The sequence below is a fragment of the Botrytis fragariae genome (genome assembly GCF_013461495.1).
Source record: "Botrytis fragariae strain BVB16 chromosome Unknown tig00000012, whole genome shotgun sequence".
In the NCBI taxonomy this organism is placed as follows: domain Eukaryota; kingdom Fungi; phylum Ascomycota; class Leotiomycetes; order Helotiales; family Sclerotiniaceae; genus Botrytis; species Botrytis fragariae.
This window is the reverse complement of record NW_023500989.1, coordinates 1,419,160-1,432,148: the sequence shown is the minus strand read 5'-3', so window position 1 is coordinate 1,432,148 and position 12,989 is coordinate 1,419,160. Positions and strand designations below refer to the sequence as shown.

The 12,989-nt window shown below is 42.3% G+C and overlaps 5 protein-coding genes across 5 annotated transcripts; 4 read left to right on the top strand and 1 right to left on the bottom strand.

The window, feature by feature from the left end:
• Nucleotides 1-811: 811 nt before the first annotated feature.
• On the top strand, nt 812-2,198 carry Bfra_002670 (putative monooxygenase fad-binding protein; the record flags this gene model as incomplete). Its single annotated transcript, XM_037333085.1, has 4 exons — nt 812-972; nt 1,025-1,433; nt 1,480-1,868; nt 1,922-2,198. 4 exons carry the CDS (start codon nt 812-814, stop codon nt 2,196-2,198), a joined length of 1,236 nt encoding a protein of 411 aa, XP_037195213.1.
• Nucleotides 2,199-3,557: 1,359 nt separating this feature from the next.
• On the top strand, nt 3,558-5,053 carry Bfra_002669 (putative pigment biosynthesis protein ayg1 protein; the record flags this gene model as incomplete). Its single annotated transcript, XM_037333084.1, has 6 exons — nt 3,558-3,680; nt 3,734-3,808; nt 3,858-4,603; nt 4,656-4,788; nt 4,846-4,919; nt 4,972-5,053. 6 exons carry the CDS (start codon nt 3,558-3,560, stop codon nt 5,051-5,053), a joined length of 1,233 nt encoding a protein of 410 aa, XP_037195212.1.
• A 563-nt stretch (nt 5,054-5,616) lies between these two features.
• Nucleotides 5,617-7,217, top strand: Bfra_002668 (putative swi-snf complex subunit protein; the record flags this gene model as incomplete). The annotated part of the gene is made up of 3 exons (XM_037333083.1): nt 5,617-5,841; nt 5,899-6,414; nt 6,459-7,217. The coding sequence occupies 3 exons, from the start codon at nt 5,617-5,619 to the stop codon at nt 7,215-7,217; spliced, it is 1,500 nt and encodes a 499-aa protein (XP_037195211.1).
• Nucleotides 7,218-9,800: 2,583 nt separating this feature from the next.
• Nucleotides 9,801-10,364, top strand: Bfra_002667 (uncharacterized protein; the record flags this gene model as incomplete). The annotated part of the gene is made up of 2 exons (XM_037333082.1): nt 9,801-10,162; nt 10,235-10,364. The coding sequence occupies 2 exons, from the start codon at nt 9,801-9,803 to the stop codon at nt 10,362-10,364; spliced, it is 492 nt and encodes a 163-aa protein (XP_037195210.1).
• Nucleotides 10,365-11,458: 1,094 nt separating this feature from the next.
• On the bottom strand, nt 11,459-12,973 carry Bfra_002666 (uncharacterized protein; the record flags this gene model as incomplete). The annotated part of the gene is made up of 1 exon (XM_037333081.1): nt 11,459-12,973. One exon carries the CDS (start codon nt 12,971-12,973, stop codon nt 11,459-11,461), a length of 1,515 nt encoding a protein of 504 aa, XP_037195209.1.
• Between the last annotated feature and the right edge of the window lie 16 nt (nt 12,974-12,989).

Below are 12,989 nucleotides of genomic sequence, written 5' to 3'. Positions count from 1 at the left end.
TTATGAGTTGAAATCGTTGTTATGCAGGTGGGGATTGTGGAGGCTTGAGATGTGTGATTTTATCTGAATTTTCCGCTTGGAATATATTTGGAAATGTCAAGGTCTATAACATATTAGTAAGGCGTCGTGACGGAGTGGTTAACGTGATTGACTAGAAATCAATTCCTTTCGGGGGCGCATGTTCGAATCATGCCGACGTCGATATCTTTTAACTTTTTGCACCCTTGAAATCATTCCTTTGATAGAAGCAATTGGGGGTCAATTATTTACGATACTTTTGCTGTCTTTTCTGGATTCTTGTTCCTTCATATTCCCGTCGGAACTCTTATTTGTCTGTGGAGTTGCTTGCATAAGTGGATCTACTCCATTAAATAAAGGAGAAAGATAAGCTTTGACTATTATCCGGATTGTCTTTTCATTCATTCGCTTTCGTTAGGCCTATGAAACCTTTACCATATCTGGAGACGACGCAAATTCCATCTTTGTCCAAGAGAACATCATATGTTGCACGTAAGCTGCATGTAATAGTCTATTGGACCTTTAACCCTTTACGATGCATTCACGTTAAGATCTCTCAATAACCAATGGAAACATCCCTCCGATGAGTCTTCGCATGTCAGACGATCCCGTCATCAGGCAATTGTGCTCCCAGGTCCGCGGACATTCCGGTCTCCATCTTCTGGAATTTCCCAGAACGGAAGCAGGCTTCAACAAGAAAGATGTGTATATAAATGACTAGACAACATTAAATTTGAAGTAAACATTCATTCGCATTCTTCACCATATTCTCAGTGTCCATTAATATATCAATATGTCACAAGAATTATCCAAGAAAGTCATTATCGTTGGCTGTGGCATTGCAGGTCCAGTGATCGCAATTCTACTCCAGAAGAAAGGATATACTCCAATTGTCGTGGAAAAAGTTAGAGTGTTGGGAGATGCGGGTGGATCTCTGTTTATACAGCCCAACGGGTATGTTCTTGATACACCGTCCATTTCGAAATGAGGGCTAATCACGTCATAGTCTCAAAGTACTCAATTTGGTCGGTCTAGCCACGGCAGTAACTGATAATGCTCCCTGGGGAGAATACTCCTGGGATAAAACTCATACCGGCGAAGTTCTTGGAGGCGGCAATTTTCTCAAATCGCTAAAGGAAACATACGGTCAGCCGGTTTGTGGAACTAAAAGAAGCACATTCAATCTAGCTCTTGAAAAGGCTGTCGTGGATGCATGTATCGAGTTTCACTCGGGGTGGAAACTGGCCAAGATTGAAGAGAGCGAGACCAGCGTAGTAGCGATTTCAGAAGCTGGTGAGAGGATTGAAGGATCGTTTCTCATTGGTTGTGATGGTATTAAAGCTGCCTCGAGAGAGATATTGCTTAAACGTAAAGGTTATAATGAGCCCGAAGCTACATATACGGGACTAATTCAGGTTTGATATACCGCCCATCTTTAGAGTTAATACTAATGTTACCCAGACCAATGGATTTTCTCCCACGCCGCCATCCCTTCAAAATACCCTCCTGAATGTCTTCGGTCCCTCCGCTCATGTAATCCATTACCCCATCTCTCCGACCCACTCATCATGGGCAATTACACAGCGACAAAGTGAGGAGGAAAAAGAAACGTGGCGTCTATCAACACACGAAGAGCTTGAGAACCGAAGAGCAGAGCTCTTGAGTCAATTCGAAGATTGGGCCGAGCCAATTCCAGAACTGATCAAAAGTGCTGGAAGGTTACTCAAATATGGGATCTTCGATCGACCAGGCTTGAAGGCCGAACAGTGGTATGACGGAAGATGTGTCCTCATTGGTGATGCTGCACATCCTACGAGTCCCCATTTGGGTCAAGGTGCCAATCAAGCTATGTATGATGATACTAATCCCCAACATTTTGGTGATTTTTCTAATAACTCGATAGGGAGGATTGCTATCATCTCCAACGACTTATCCCTGAGGCCGGTAGCGATCTCTCAACAGAAGCCTTAACGAAAATTTTCGCTGAATTCACAGGGATTAGACAACCCAAAACAGCCTTATTAGTAGCGGGTGCTCGAGCACAAGGAGAACGAAGAGTTGTGACGCCGGAAACGATGGAGGCGAGAAATGAGTACATGAGACAGATGTGGAAGAATCCCGAGATCTTTTATAAGGCTTATACTGAGATACTGAAAGGGCCATTTGATGCGATGGCTTGATATTTTAATGGCTTCAGATAGAAGGAAAACAATATAAGAAATCGAAATCACACTCGTGGCTATTTTGGTGAATTTTATAGATGTACGTAAGGATTCACAGTGCGAACATGTTGGCCTGGACACCTCGCATCTTGTCGGTTGGTACTTGGAGAATTACCTGGGCAGTAGTTGATGCCGCTCAAACATGGCAATAGAAAAAGATGTCTCAACCTGCGCATTTACCTGTGCGAGTGAGACTTCTTGAACTTCTAGTCATCGAAGATCCTGTACTTTGCGAGTCCTTCCAAACTCTAGAAATAGAGAATATATCGCTCCTAATCGTATCTCCTCATCTCTGCCAGAGACATTCCCCTGTCTGCAACATTTCGGGCATGAACATTGGTTTCGAGATGCCGTATTATAGTTGATTTTGGTGTAATACCATACCTAGAAAGCCATTCGCTGTCGTGGCAATGAATCTGGAGTCTCTCAACATAGAGGTAGCCCAACCCGTCACAATCCCCAGCTCATCATTAGGATACACGCACCTCAGATCGCGAATCTCTATATTCCAATTTTCGACTTCTATTGATGAAGCGCCAGATAGAGGGTTGTTAGGGATAAGATCTGGGCGTATCCTAAGGGCAATGTAATTTGGCGTTGGTTCTCCTGTAAGTTGCTCTGGATGGGGCTCGGGTAGCACAAAAACGGGGAAGCCAGGGTTAGGGCAATTTTCTACAGTTGACCAGTCCTTTTATCAACATCAGAATCATGAATGAAAACATTGACACGATTAAATTCACCGATATGGGATAGATGCGGGGAGAGATGACGTCTTCATGATCACGTGTTTGAACTAATATCTTGTCTTTCAATCCGACTTCTTGGAAAGTTTGTGCTTCTTTTCCAAACACTTCAACTTCTATTGTCCCTAAATACGAACAAAGATAGACTCAAAATTAAAGGACGGGGAATTCGATAAATGGACATACTTTGTCGCGGCATACAATGTGTTGTAAGGCAAACTCGGTGAACCATAGCTATGGCTATCATTGTTGTGTTGTTCAGCCTCGCCATGATCTGGCATCTGTCGGGCTGCAAGAGATCTCGAGCCCATCTCCACTCTTCATGCAAATCATCTCAGATTCTAAGATGTATTGGCTCAGCTTGCTCAGCTGAAACCTTGTGCAGATCTAGGGAGATATTGAATTGGCCAACATGAGCACGGACTTCCCCACAGAGTCCGAACACTGTTCCCCCTATTATTGGCCGACTATTTTACTGATTCGGGCTTGATGTTTCTTCATACATAAAAGGTAGACAGAATGAAATTTTGATAGCTTTTGAACTCAAGTAAAATCAAACTCGAAAACAATAAAGATGCCACCTCAAGCGACAGAACTTGGCAATGGAAGAACGTGGACGTTGGGTGACAAATTTGAGGCGAAGCTCCCTCATCATGAGGGAGTCAAGGCATTGTGGGAGACAAAATGGAAATTCCCCGTAGATACTTCCCAGGTTGTTATGGTTACGGCGATAATGCTCACAGTTCGTAGTGTACGAAAAGTGTATATCCCTTCCATGACGGAAAGTTCGAAGATTTCGAGCCTATTTTTGAGCATCTAATTGCTGTGAGCCTTCCCCACTCGTTTCCATTCTTCGATGATTGACAATTCCCAGAGAAACATAAATGATGGATATGGTGATGCGTTCACTGAAGCCTTCTTTCCAATTGCTGAAAAGCTTACTGCTCAAGGAGATGAGTCAGCGGCTTCAGGCGATCAAGCTTCAGCATCAGAGCTCTATCTACGAGCCGCTTGTGTATATCGAATTGCACGATTTCCATATATCGGTAAATTTCCTAAGATAAGTTCCCAAGTCAAGTGGAAAGCATGGGAAGCCCAAAAAGAGGTATATATGAAAGCTGCCACGAAATGGGACTGCCCAGTAGAAGAGGTTATGATTGAACATACACATGCGGAAGGGCAAGATGAACTCTCGATACCACTTTATGTGAGATACCCTCCAGCTACTAAAAATTCGAAAGTGCCCGTGGTTCTTCTCTTGACTGGACTCGATGGATATCGACCGGACAATACAGTTCGAAGCGATGAGTTCATTAGTCGCGGTTGGGCATGTGTAATTGCGGAGATTCCAGGAACAGCTGATTGTCCCTCTGATCCAAGTGATCCTTCAGCTCCCGATAGATTGTGGACAAGTGTTTTGGAGTGGATGAAATCAGGAGACAGGTTTGATATGAGCCACGTGATGGTATGGGGCCTGAGTGCTGGTGGGTATTATGCCGTCAGACTGGCTCATACGCATAAAGATCAACTGAGGGGAGTTGTTGCACAAGGTGCTGCTGTTCATTACTTCTTCGGTAGAGATTGGCTTGAAAAAGCTGAAGGACATGAGTATCCTTTCCAGTAAGTTTTCTGTTTCCAGGTGCCTGGAGAATTGCAGTCTGACATCCCCTAGACTTGGTCCAGCTATGGCATTAAAGCACGGGTATACCTCTATAGAAGAATTCAGAAATAACGTCCAAAGGAAATTCTCACTGCTGGAAAGCGGAGTAATTGATAAGCCTTCGACAAGACTGTTGCTTATAAATGTAGGGTTCTGGTTGCATATGTGTGATACACGTCATGACTGACAGCTCATCTGATAGGGTACTTTGGACGGACTGATGCCGATCGAGGATTCGCAACTACTGTTTGAACATGGAACACCAAAAGAAGCTCGGTAAGTTATGAACTCATCTACAAGCGTGGTGGTTGCTCGTTAACACTATTAGTTTCTTTCCTGGTGCCCTACACATGGGTTACCCAATGGCCAATTCTGCAGTGTATCCATGGATGGAGAGTGTTATGGAATAAAAACAGGGATAAAGCAATGCCATATTTGAATAAAGTCGAAGATTGGACGCGAAGTAGCCACCACCATCTCAAAGGGTCTTTCAGATCTGTGATCTCTCCTGACGCGATGAAATTATGTAGCATAACAGTATAGCAACGCGTAAAATTCAAACATACCGTTGAATCATATATGTCGTCTCGCCATTGTAGCTTTGAGTTATCCAGAATTTTGTTCATATGGCTCCGAAATTCCGATATCTTAATCAATGTCGACAGTCGAAATCGCTGAGATCGCACTCGAAGCACGCGCCACTCCCCTAGTTTCAATTACATAATCTCGTGATGTGGCTCATTTCCCATCAACGTGGTCTCCACAATGCACATATATCCGCACTCCGACACGTCCCTGATTAGACGTGTTATAACCTGAACAACTGGATAGATGCCAATGCTGATATCGTCGCTCTCTCCTATCAGTCAAACTTAGGCGAGTGAGTACACATCTTAGGTTGTTCTGACTGTTTAATTTCTTCAGAAAGAGTGCAAAAACTGTGCACTGAAAGTTTCTCTTGAGAGCCGAAGCCATGGTTAGTCCTTTGGACACCGACTCTCCATTATACAAGAGAGTATCAAGATGCATTGCAAGTATGATACGCTTCCATCGAGCCAATGCTTCTAAAGAAGGTTTGTGTCCACAAGTCATTATTTCATGTTATCGTCTTCGGCACCGATGGTCTCCCAAAGCACTATCATCTGCCCAATTACAAAAGGAAGAACTTGTCAAAAGGATTTTGAATCAAATGATTGAGGTGAGCAAAATCACATCTTATGCTCCTTACTGAAATATTCTGAAGAAAAAAAATTAGACCAATATTCTGGTTAAAATACCTCCAAAGGATACGCCTTCTGGAAGAAATCTGCCGGCAACGATAGAGCAAAGTTATGTTTTGATCCCTGACTATGAGACGGAAAGTTGTAGACCGAGAGAGTCATGTGATGATCTACTGAGCTCAGGCATATCCAGGGCAAATCAAGTAGTGTTTGGAATGAGCGTTACGACACCAAATAGTATTATAAGTCGTGAATTTGTCTCCATGAGTGAAGTTGAACCAGATGCCACGCGCCTTTTCTTCCCAACAAATACCAGCATTCTTAAATCTTCCACGGCAATACAAAGTAACAAACGACGGCGTACATCCAATAACAATGGCAGTTCTCATGGCATGGAGCGATCAAACAGTGGTGAAGAGAATCGGGCCAGCTCACAATCATTGACTGCCGTTCCATCATTTGTTAGCCATCGAGTGAAATCAGGGTCGCAAAGCCCTGAGACTATTGTTTCGAACAAGACTCAGTCAGATGCTGAAAACATTGCACAGGAGGTATGTACTTATAGGGCCGTTGATTCAACCCCTAACATTTTCAGGTTGCCAATCTTCCTTGGCTTACTCGAGGTCTGCAAGAATTGAGGGAAAAATATCCCGATGATCAATACGAGCTTGTTTACGAGAACGATCTACTCCAGATCAGATGCCACGATTGTAAAGGACGACTGTACAAGGTGCATTATCAAAATTGTGATGTTTCGAACATGGAGTGGCATGCGAAATCGACTGTACATGCCAATCGAGTAGAAGAAAGGTTGGCTGAAGCAGGAGTTGAAACAAGGCTCACAGATGGCGTCAAATACAGACGAGAAGCCCTCGAAGCTGCAAAAAGGACTGCTCCACAAAGGTTCCGAAAACCACAACCTAGACCTGTAGTTTCAAGACCTTCTGTAACCCAGATGCACTCAGCACCACAACATCCAGGCTCTACTTGGAATGTACCCTTAAACCAAGAAATTTCTCAGCAACCTCGAACAAACAGCCCATATCAACCGTCTTCCACGCCAGACCAAATTCGACTCACCAATCACCAAATATTCGAATTGGACAGTCCCAGCGCCACGTCACCTACTCATCGACTCATCTTCCAAGAATCTAATCAACATGAGTCACCTTATCCCAGGATAAAACAACTAGAGTCGCGTGTCAAGGGCTTGGAACTTGAAAACAACGCACATGAACGTACGATTTCTGTGTTACAAGATAAATTGCGCACACAACAACAAGTAAATAATACTCACCAATCTGTCATAAAAGATTTAATCCTCCGCATCCAAGCATTAGAGCAGAAAAGATGAATAGCGAGGACCGACGCTCACGAATATTAAATTCTAAATTCTTGTAACGCAAGCGATGATGAATCAGAGGGATGGCACAGGTGCTAGGCTAACTGAGAGTGGGTTTGGTCTGGAAATATTACTGGAATGGCTATCTGGTGGACATCGACCTAAGTTTTGACAATCGAGGAAGAATTAGAAGAAGATGATGAAGGCATATTGTACGCTGAGCGTCCGTCAGATATGGCTGTCAAATGCCTAGATGACATGAATGCCTTTGGGGACCGTTTATTGGTGAAAGATAGGGCAGTTTGTATATTTAGTACTTTATGTATCGCTGATGTTGTAGCAGTCTAGAAGTGTTCAAAGAAGAACGCGTTATGTTTGTAAATTAATGATTTACACATACGAACAGCTGAGCTTATTACCATCAATTTATTTGCTAGTCACCAATTCTACCAATTCTTGGTATATAAGCACATACCAACAGATAGTAGTTTAATGTAAATCTTGCTTGAGAAACATCGACCTGGACATGAAAAGAGGATAGGGCTACTAGACGACAGACAAGTCCTCCAAAAAACCTGTGAGCCTAATCATGCCTTCCAAATTTCTATTCGTATTTATACAATATCGGGTAAACAGTGGATATCTATCTCGTTTCTACTATCTGTACTTCAATCAGTAAACACTCCATTATCTAAAGCATGCAAATATGAACAGCGATAGTTGAGAGCGATACATCCAACATTGTGAGGTGCTTAAGAAAATAAACGGAGAACTGTCTGTTCATTTGAATTGAGTAAAAGCTAAGAAGGGACTTCTTCTATACGCTCTGTCTTGAGAGGTTCTTGATATCATATGTATTTAATTTACGGAGGTAAAATTATGATCAGAAATCCTCAAATCAAGAAAAGCTACTAACTTAGCGACCTCGCTAAATTACACTATAGAGAATCTGATATAAGGTCATTTGCATTTGTGTCAACCTTATTAGTACTTTCGACATCACATTTGATAATTTCAAAGGACGCCTGAAAGAGTCGTACCAGGCAGGCTCAAGATTGGTAGGGATTTGAACACGCTTACACGTCATGGTATCTCAATGTCTAATGTAAATTACAAAATATTCACTGGCGCATCAAAGATCTCCAAGCCTATGCTCCGTTTTTGATTCATTAAGTTTCTGTATGAGTTTTTCAGGGATACTCTTTACCAACTTGATTATTTCTCTCGACAAGAAGATATCGAATTTTGGGCACCGGTATTTATTTATCGGAAAAATATAGATTTGAAGATGGTGCCCCTCACATTCTCAGCACAAAAATGAAAACCCCATTCACGTTCTAACTCCGACCGGCAGATTGTTTCAAATCTTTTAACCTTAAAATAAACTTTGTTTCTCACTGATTCCTCCTTTCATTCTATGAAAATCCTTCGCATCCTTATTATTCAGGGTTGAGGCCCGGGCTGACTGTACTATAGGGCTATTTATATAAGCTTATCGTATCTATGGGGTCCTCTCACATCAACGTTACATCACCGGTAAGTCTATAATTGTAAACCCAATGAAAACAGATGGTATGACGGTCATTAGTGAAATTTTGGCCCTTCGAAATTTAGATTCTCTCATAGGATTTATTATCTTAATCTGATTTCGGAACTCGGCAGAAACTTTGGTGACTCTTCTGCAAAGGGACAGGAAAGACGGATGCTTATTGGAGCTCACAAGTATGGAGATCTTCATTCGTACATACCATTGAATGGATTCGATGACATACACGTTCCATTTGATACTGACGGCAGTAAAACGCATTAATGACTTAATTTGATTTTGACATACAGAACAATTTTTTAAATAGAATCGGGGTCATCTGCTACCTAACCGTCTTCTCGGCCGAGGAGACCCGCTGTCAAACGGAGGAAAATCTTTTGCTCAAGTTATCATAGGAATATTCTCGACTAGTGTGTTTCTGATCAGACAGTAAGATTCACGCTTGGAGATGAAACTATTCCCTCCATTCTAACTTTGAGCCTCCGTACCAATGTTTTGAATGTCATTAACTATGTTGTATCACGCTGTGTTCAGATTCTGGTAGGGGATTTTGTGATTTCTGTTCACCGAGTTCTGCATTGCTAAAATTTATAGTTATTGAGAAATTCTGCGTATCTGTTCATTACTGTATGACCAGAAAGTCCCGCCGGTACCTAGTATCTCAAGTATGAAACCCCCGATAAGTACCGCAAGTGATTATCTCGGCTTGGTGGCTATGCGGGGCATTCTTCGGAGGATCAGTCAGATTCATTTCTTTGGGAGAACAATGTAACACTCGAATTTGATGCTTAGTGACATACCTACGTCCTTTTTCCTTGGCTTTGAGGCACATTCATGAAGGAACTTCCTACTGACAACTAAGTAAGGTATGTACGTGCTAAGCTGTGAAATCTTCATGGCCTTCCTCATCAAACAGGTAATATAAATATTCTCAAATGTCTTTGCTATACCAAAACTTCCATACACAGCATTCTCTTCAATTCACTCTTTACTCTTGATTCACTACACTATCATTAAGTTTATCTTTCGTTTCTTAAACAACAATCAAAATGAAGCTCTCTCCAATCGTCGCCTCCGCGCTCCTTCTTTTCCTCCCCGCCATCGTATCCGCGGCCCCTACCTCATCTCCCGCTGAGATTTCCACCATAGAATCAGACCCTACCCAAATCTTCGGTCGCGATGGCCAAACATGTAACGAGCCAAGACCCGTCATGACAGGTGACAAGACCAAAGACGATGCCGCCACAAAGAAATACAACGATCTCAAGACAAAGATGGCGGACGCCACTACCGCTGCCCACAAGGGACAAACTGCTTGTCCCTCGACTTCGCTTACCGATTCACGAAATCGAAGGATAAGACGAAGAGAACTCAAATTAAGACCAAGTGTGTCAATGGCTATCAAGCGTACGTATCTCCGAATTTTCTTCTCGTGGATCCTGAGAGAGATTTCATAAGTTTGGTGACTAACTAGTGAGAATAGGTGCGTCAAGAACCGTAAGGCAGCTAATACTGCTTGCACTCAACTTGGAGGAACTGTTGATCAAGGTCACTTGACTGCCGTCACCGTTTGCCAAACATCGCTTGACACCTGGAAGGCAAAGAATCCTTAGATAACGGTTCAATTTATCATATTTGACAGTTTGACTGTCTTTCAAGATTGAAGATAAAGTTTAGGGAGCTTTCTGTTTGTTTGATTTATTTCTATTATGTCTTCTTAGGAAGAATTTTGGCATTGGATGGTTGTGTCGTTTAAATGAAGAGAAATTGCATATTGGTTGGAATAGGATTGGGTTTACTAGAAGTTTGTTTTTACAGATAGCATCAATGCATAAAGGAGCTTATTTGCACCCTTAATACCCTTGTCTTGCTGAGTATGAAGTAGAAGTGTTGTTATAAATTGACTCCAGAAGTGTTCGACACCTGTGGGAAGCTTTTGGTCGGATTTGAAAAATTCTTGTGGGTTTGCGCCACGAGTCTGGTAAAGCTCAAATTTATGTCTTCCATTTTTGAGCAGTTTAATCAACGATGTTTTGATTTGATTTTGATGTTCCAACTTTCTAAAAAGGCGAGTATGGAGAGATTTGTTGATAAATAGGAACTAAGGGGATCCATTGGGGCTCTGTTCTCACGAGCACCAATCTGGAAATATCTGACGGTCGTGAATGTTCAAAGTGCAAAAGATAATGAGGAATCCGAACGACGATTGATATTTAATAAAAATGTATAATCCGATTACTTAGTATAGAATGAATATTCTCCAGGTCTCAAGGGGTTTAGAACAGTGATTTAAAAGCTATCCCAAGTCCAAACCTCTCATCGTTTGTTTGGCATAAAGATTTCCATGGAAAAAATGTAAAAAATGAAACCATATCAACCATTCCATTTATATTGATGTCACCAGCTACGCTCTAAATAACTCCATATACCTGATCATCTGATCTGATTACAGATACTTGAGCTGCCACGATTTCTTCTTCTCCGGACTTGACTAGATTAACATTCCCAGCATCGGAGATTACAAAAGCCCAATTACCCAACTTGCAGACTGGTCATACTGACTCCTTCATTTAGCCACCTACTATTGATTACCAGTCTTTCGGATGGCTAGCCAGTTATCTCTGTAGATATAAACGCTCCGCAGGGGTTCTCTGCAATTCACAAGAACTTACGATGCAAAAAGCTTTTCCACATGGCTTCCATGACATCAATCCTCCTCGACCTCGAGAAAACTCAGATTATCGTAGTATATCTTCTGAACAGTCGACTTCCAGCAATTGTCACCTTTATTTGCACCATCAATCCAGAATAACGATAATTTTGGTGCTAATTCAAACATTTTCTGAGCACAACTTTGAATCGTTGCTTCGTCGTAATTTGCAACCTGCGATTCTCTTAAAATACTATCGAAAATAAGATCCAGATTTTCGAGAGCAGGAAAGGTGTGTTCGAACCTGCCACTCATAGCTTCTTGCCAGTTAAAGTTGCAGGATATTGTCAAATCTCCTAGATTGTCACAATACCGGGCGAGAGAAAGAATGGAATTCCATGTAAGCAGATCTGAGCGTTCAAAAATGATTCTCAAAGAGACAATACTGTCTCCTAATGCTTCAGCGACCTCTTCAATAACATCATCAGTAATACCTGCAGTTGAAGGACGGGATGCAGGACCTGGCGGAGAGAACGCGCTATCATCAACTTCTCCAAGCGAAAGAGAAGACAGTAAAGGGCAGTTCCGTGCAAGAAGTAAAAGATCGCTACCGCTGATGCGACTGCGTGGTCCAAATTCGACTTTGAGATTTGTGAGGTGTGAAAACTTTGATGCAGATGCGAGAATACTAAGTGATGGAGGCAAATTTTGTAAAGTAATAGATAGGTCCTCCAATTTAGGTACATGGTAAGCCAAGCATTCTAAATCACGCTCAGAAATACCAGTACTCAAGTGAACATCTAATTTTGGAAATACAGAAATAGAAGGGTTCGTGCGATAGACGGAGTTGACCCAATTGTCCTGGACATCAGGAATCTCAATGTAGGTCAGGTTCGGAAGTCTGGCTATGGCTTCAAATGCCTCGTAGGACCAACTATCGTGAACCCCACTCTGAATGACGAGGGCAGTAAGTCCATCCGCCCTATTCAAAAATTGAGTAAGTCCATCTTTGGATAGATTACTTCCACTTATTTTACTGAGATGAAGAGATTTTAATCTTGGGCAAGAGTGTGTTAGTTTGTCAAAAAAAGCATCGGAAAGGCGGCTTCCTTGGTACACCATAAAGCTCTCTATGTTTGGTTGTGCGTAGTGAATGATAAATTCTCCCGTGTTCAATCCAGTCGCGTTGCTCGATTCGTGAAGGCTGAAATCTTTCAACTGAGGAAATCGCAAGGCAGTGAGTTCCTTATGCCACCTTGCCTCGTCAAGATACGTCCCATCATCATCATTTTCTCCTTCTTCTCCTTCTTCTGAAAATCCAAGCACGTGTACAAAATCGGCATAGTACTGCGCTCTTTCAGTATTTTGAATGGCGATTTGAGCGAGATGTCTAATATTGGGCGTCCCCTGTTCAGCAAAGCAGTAAGCTCCGCATGCGTACCACAGAATTCTACTTGCTTCTTCCGAGAATGTTTTGGAGATGAAGAGACACGTGTGTAGAAAGCCAGGGCTTGAGCTGTTTGTCTCCAGAATTGTTGCAACAATTTCGGGGAGCAGAAGTGCGCGATGCATGGCGAAATGCTGCAGT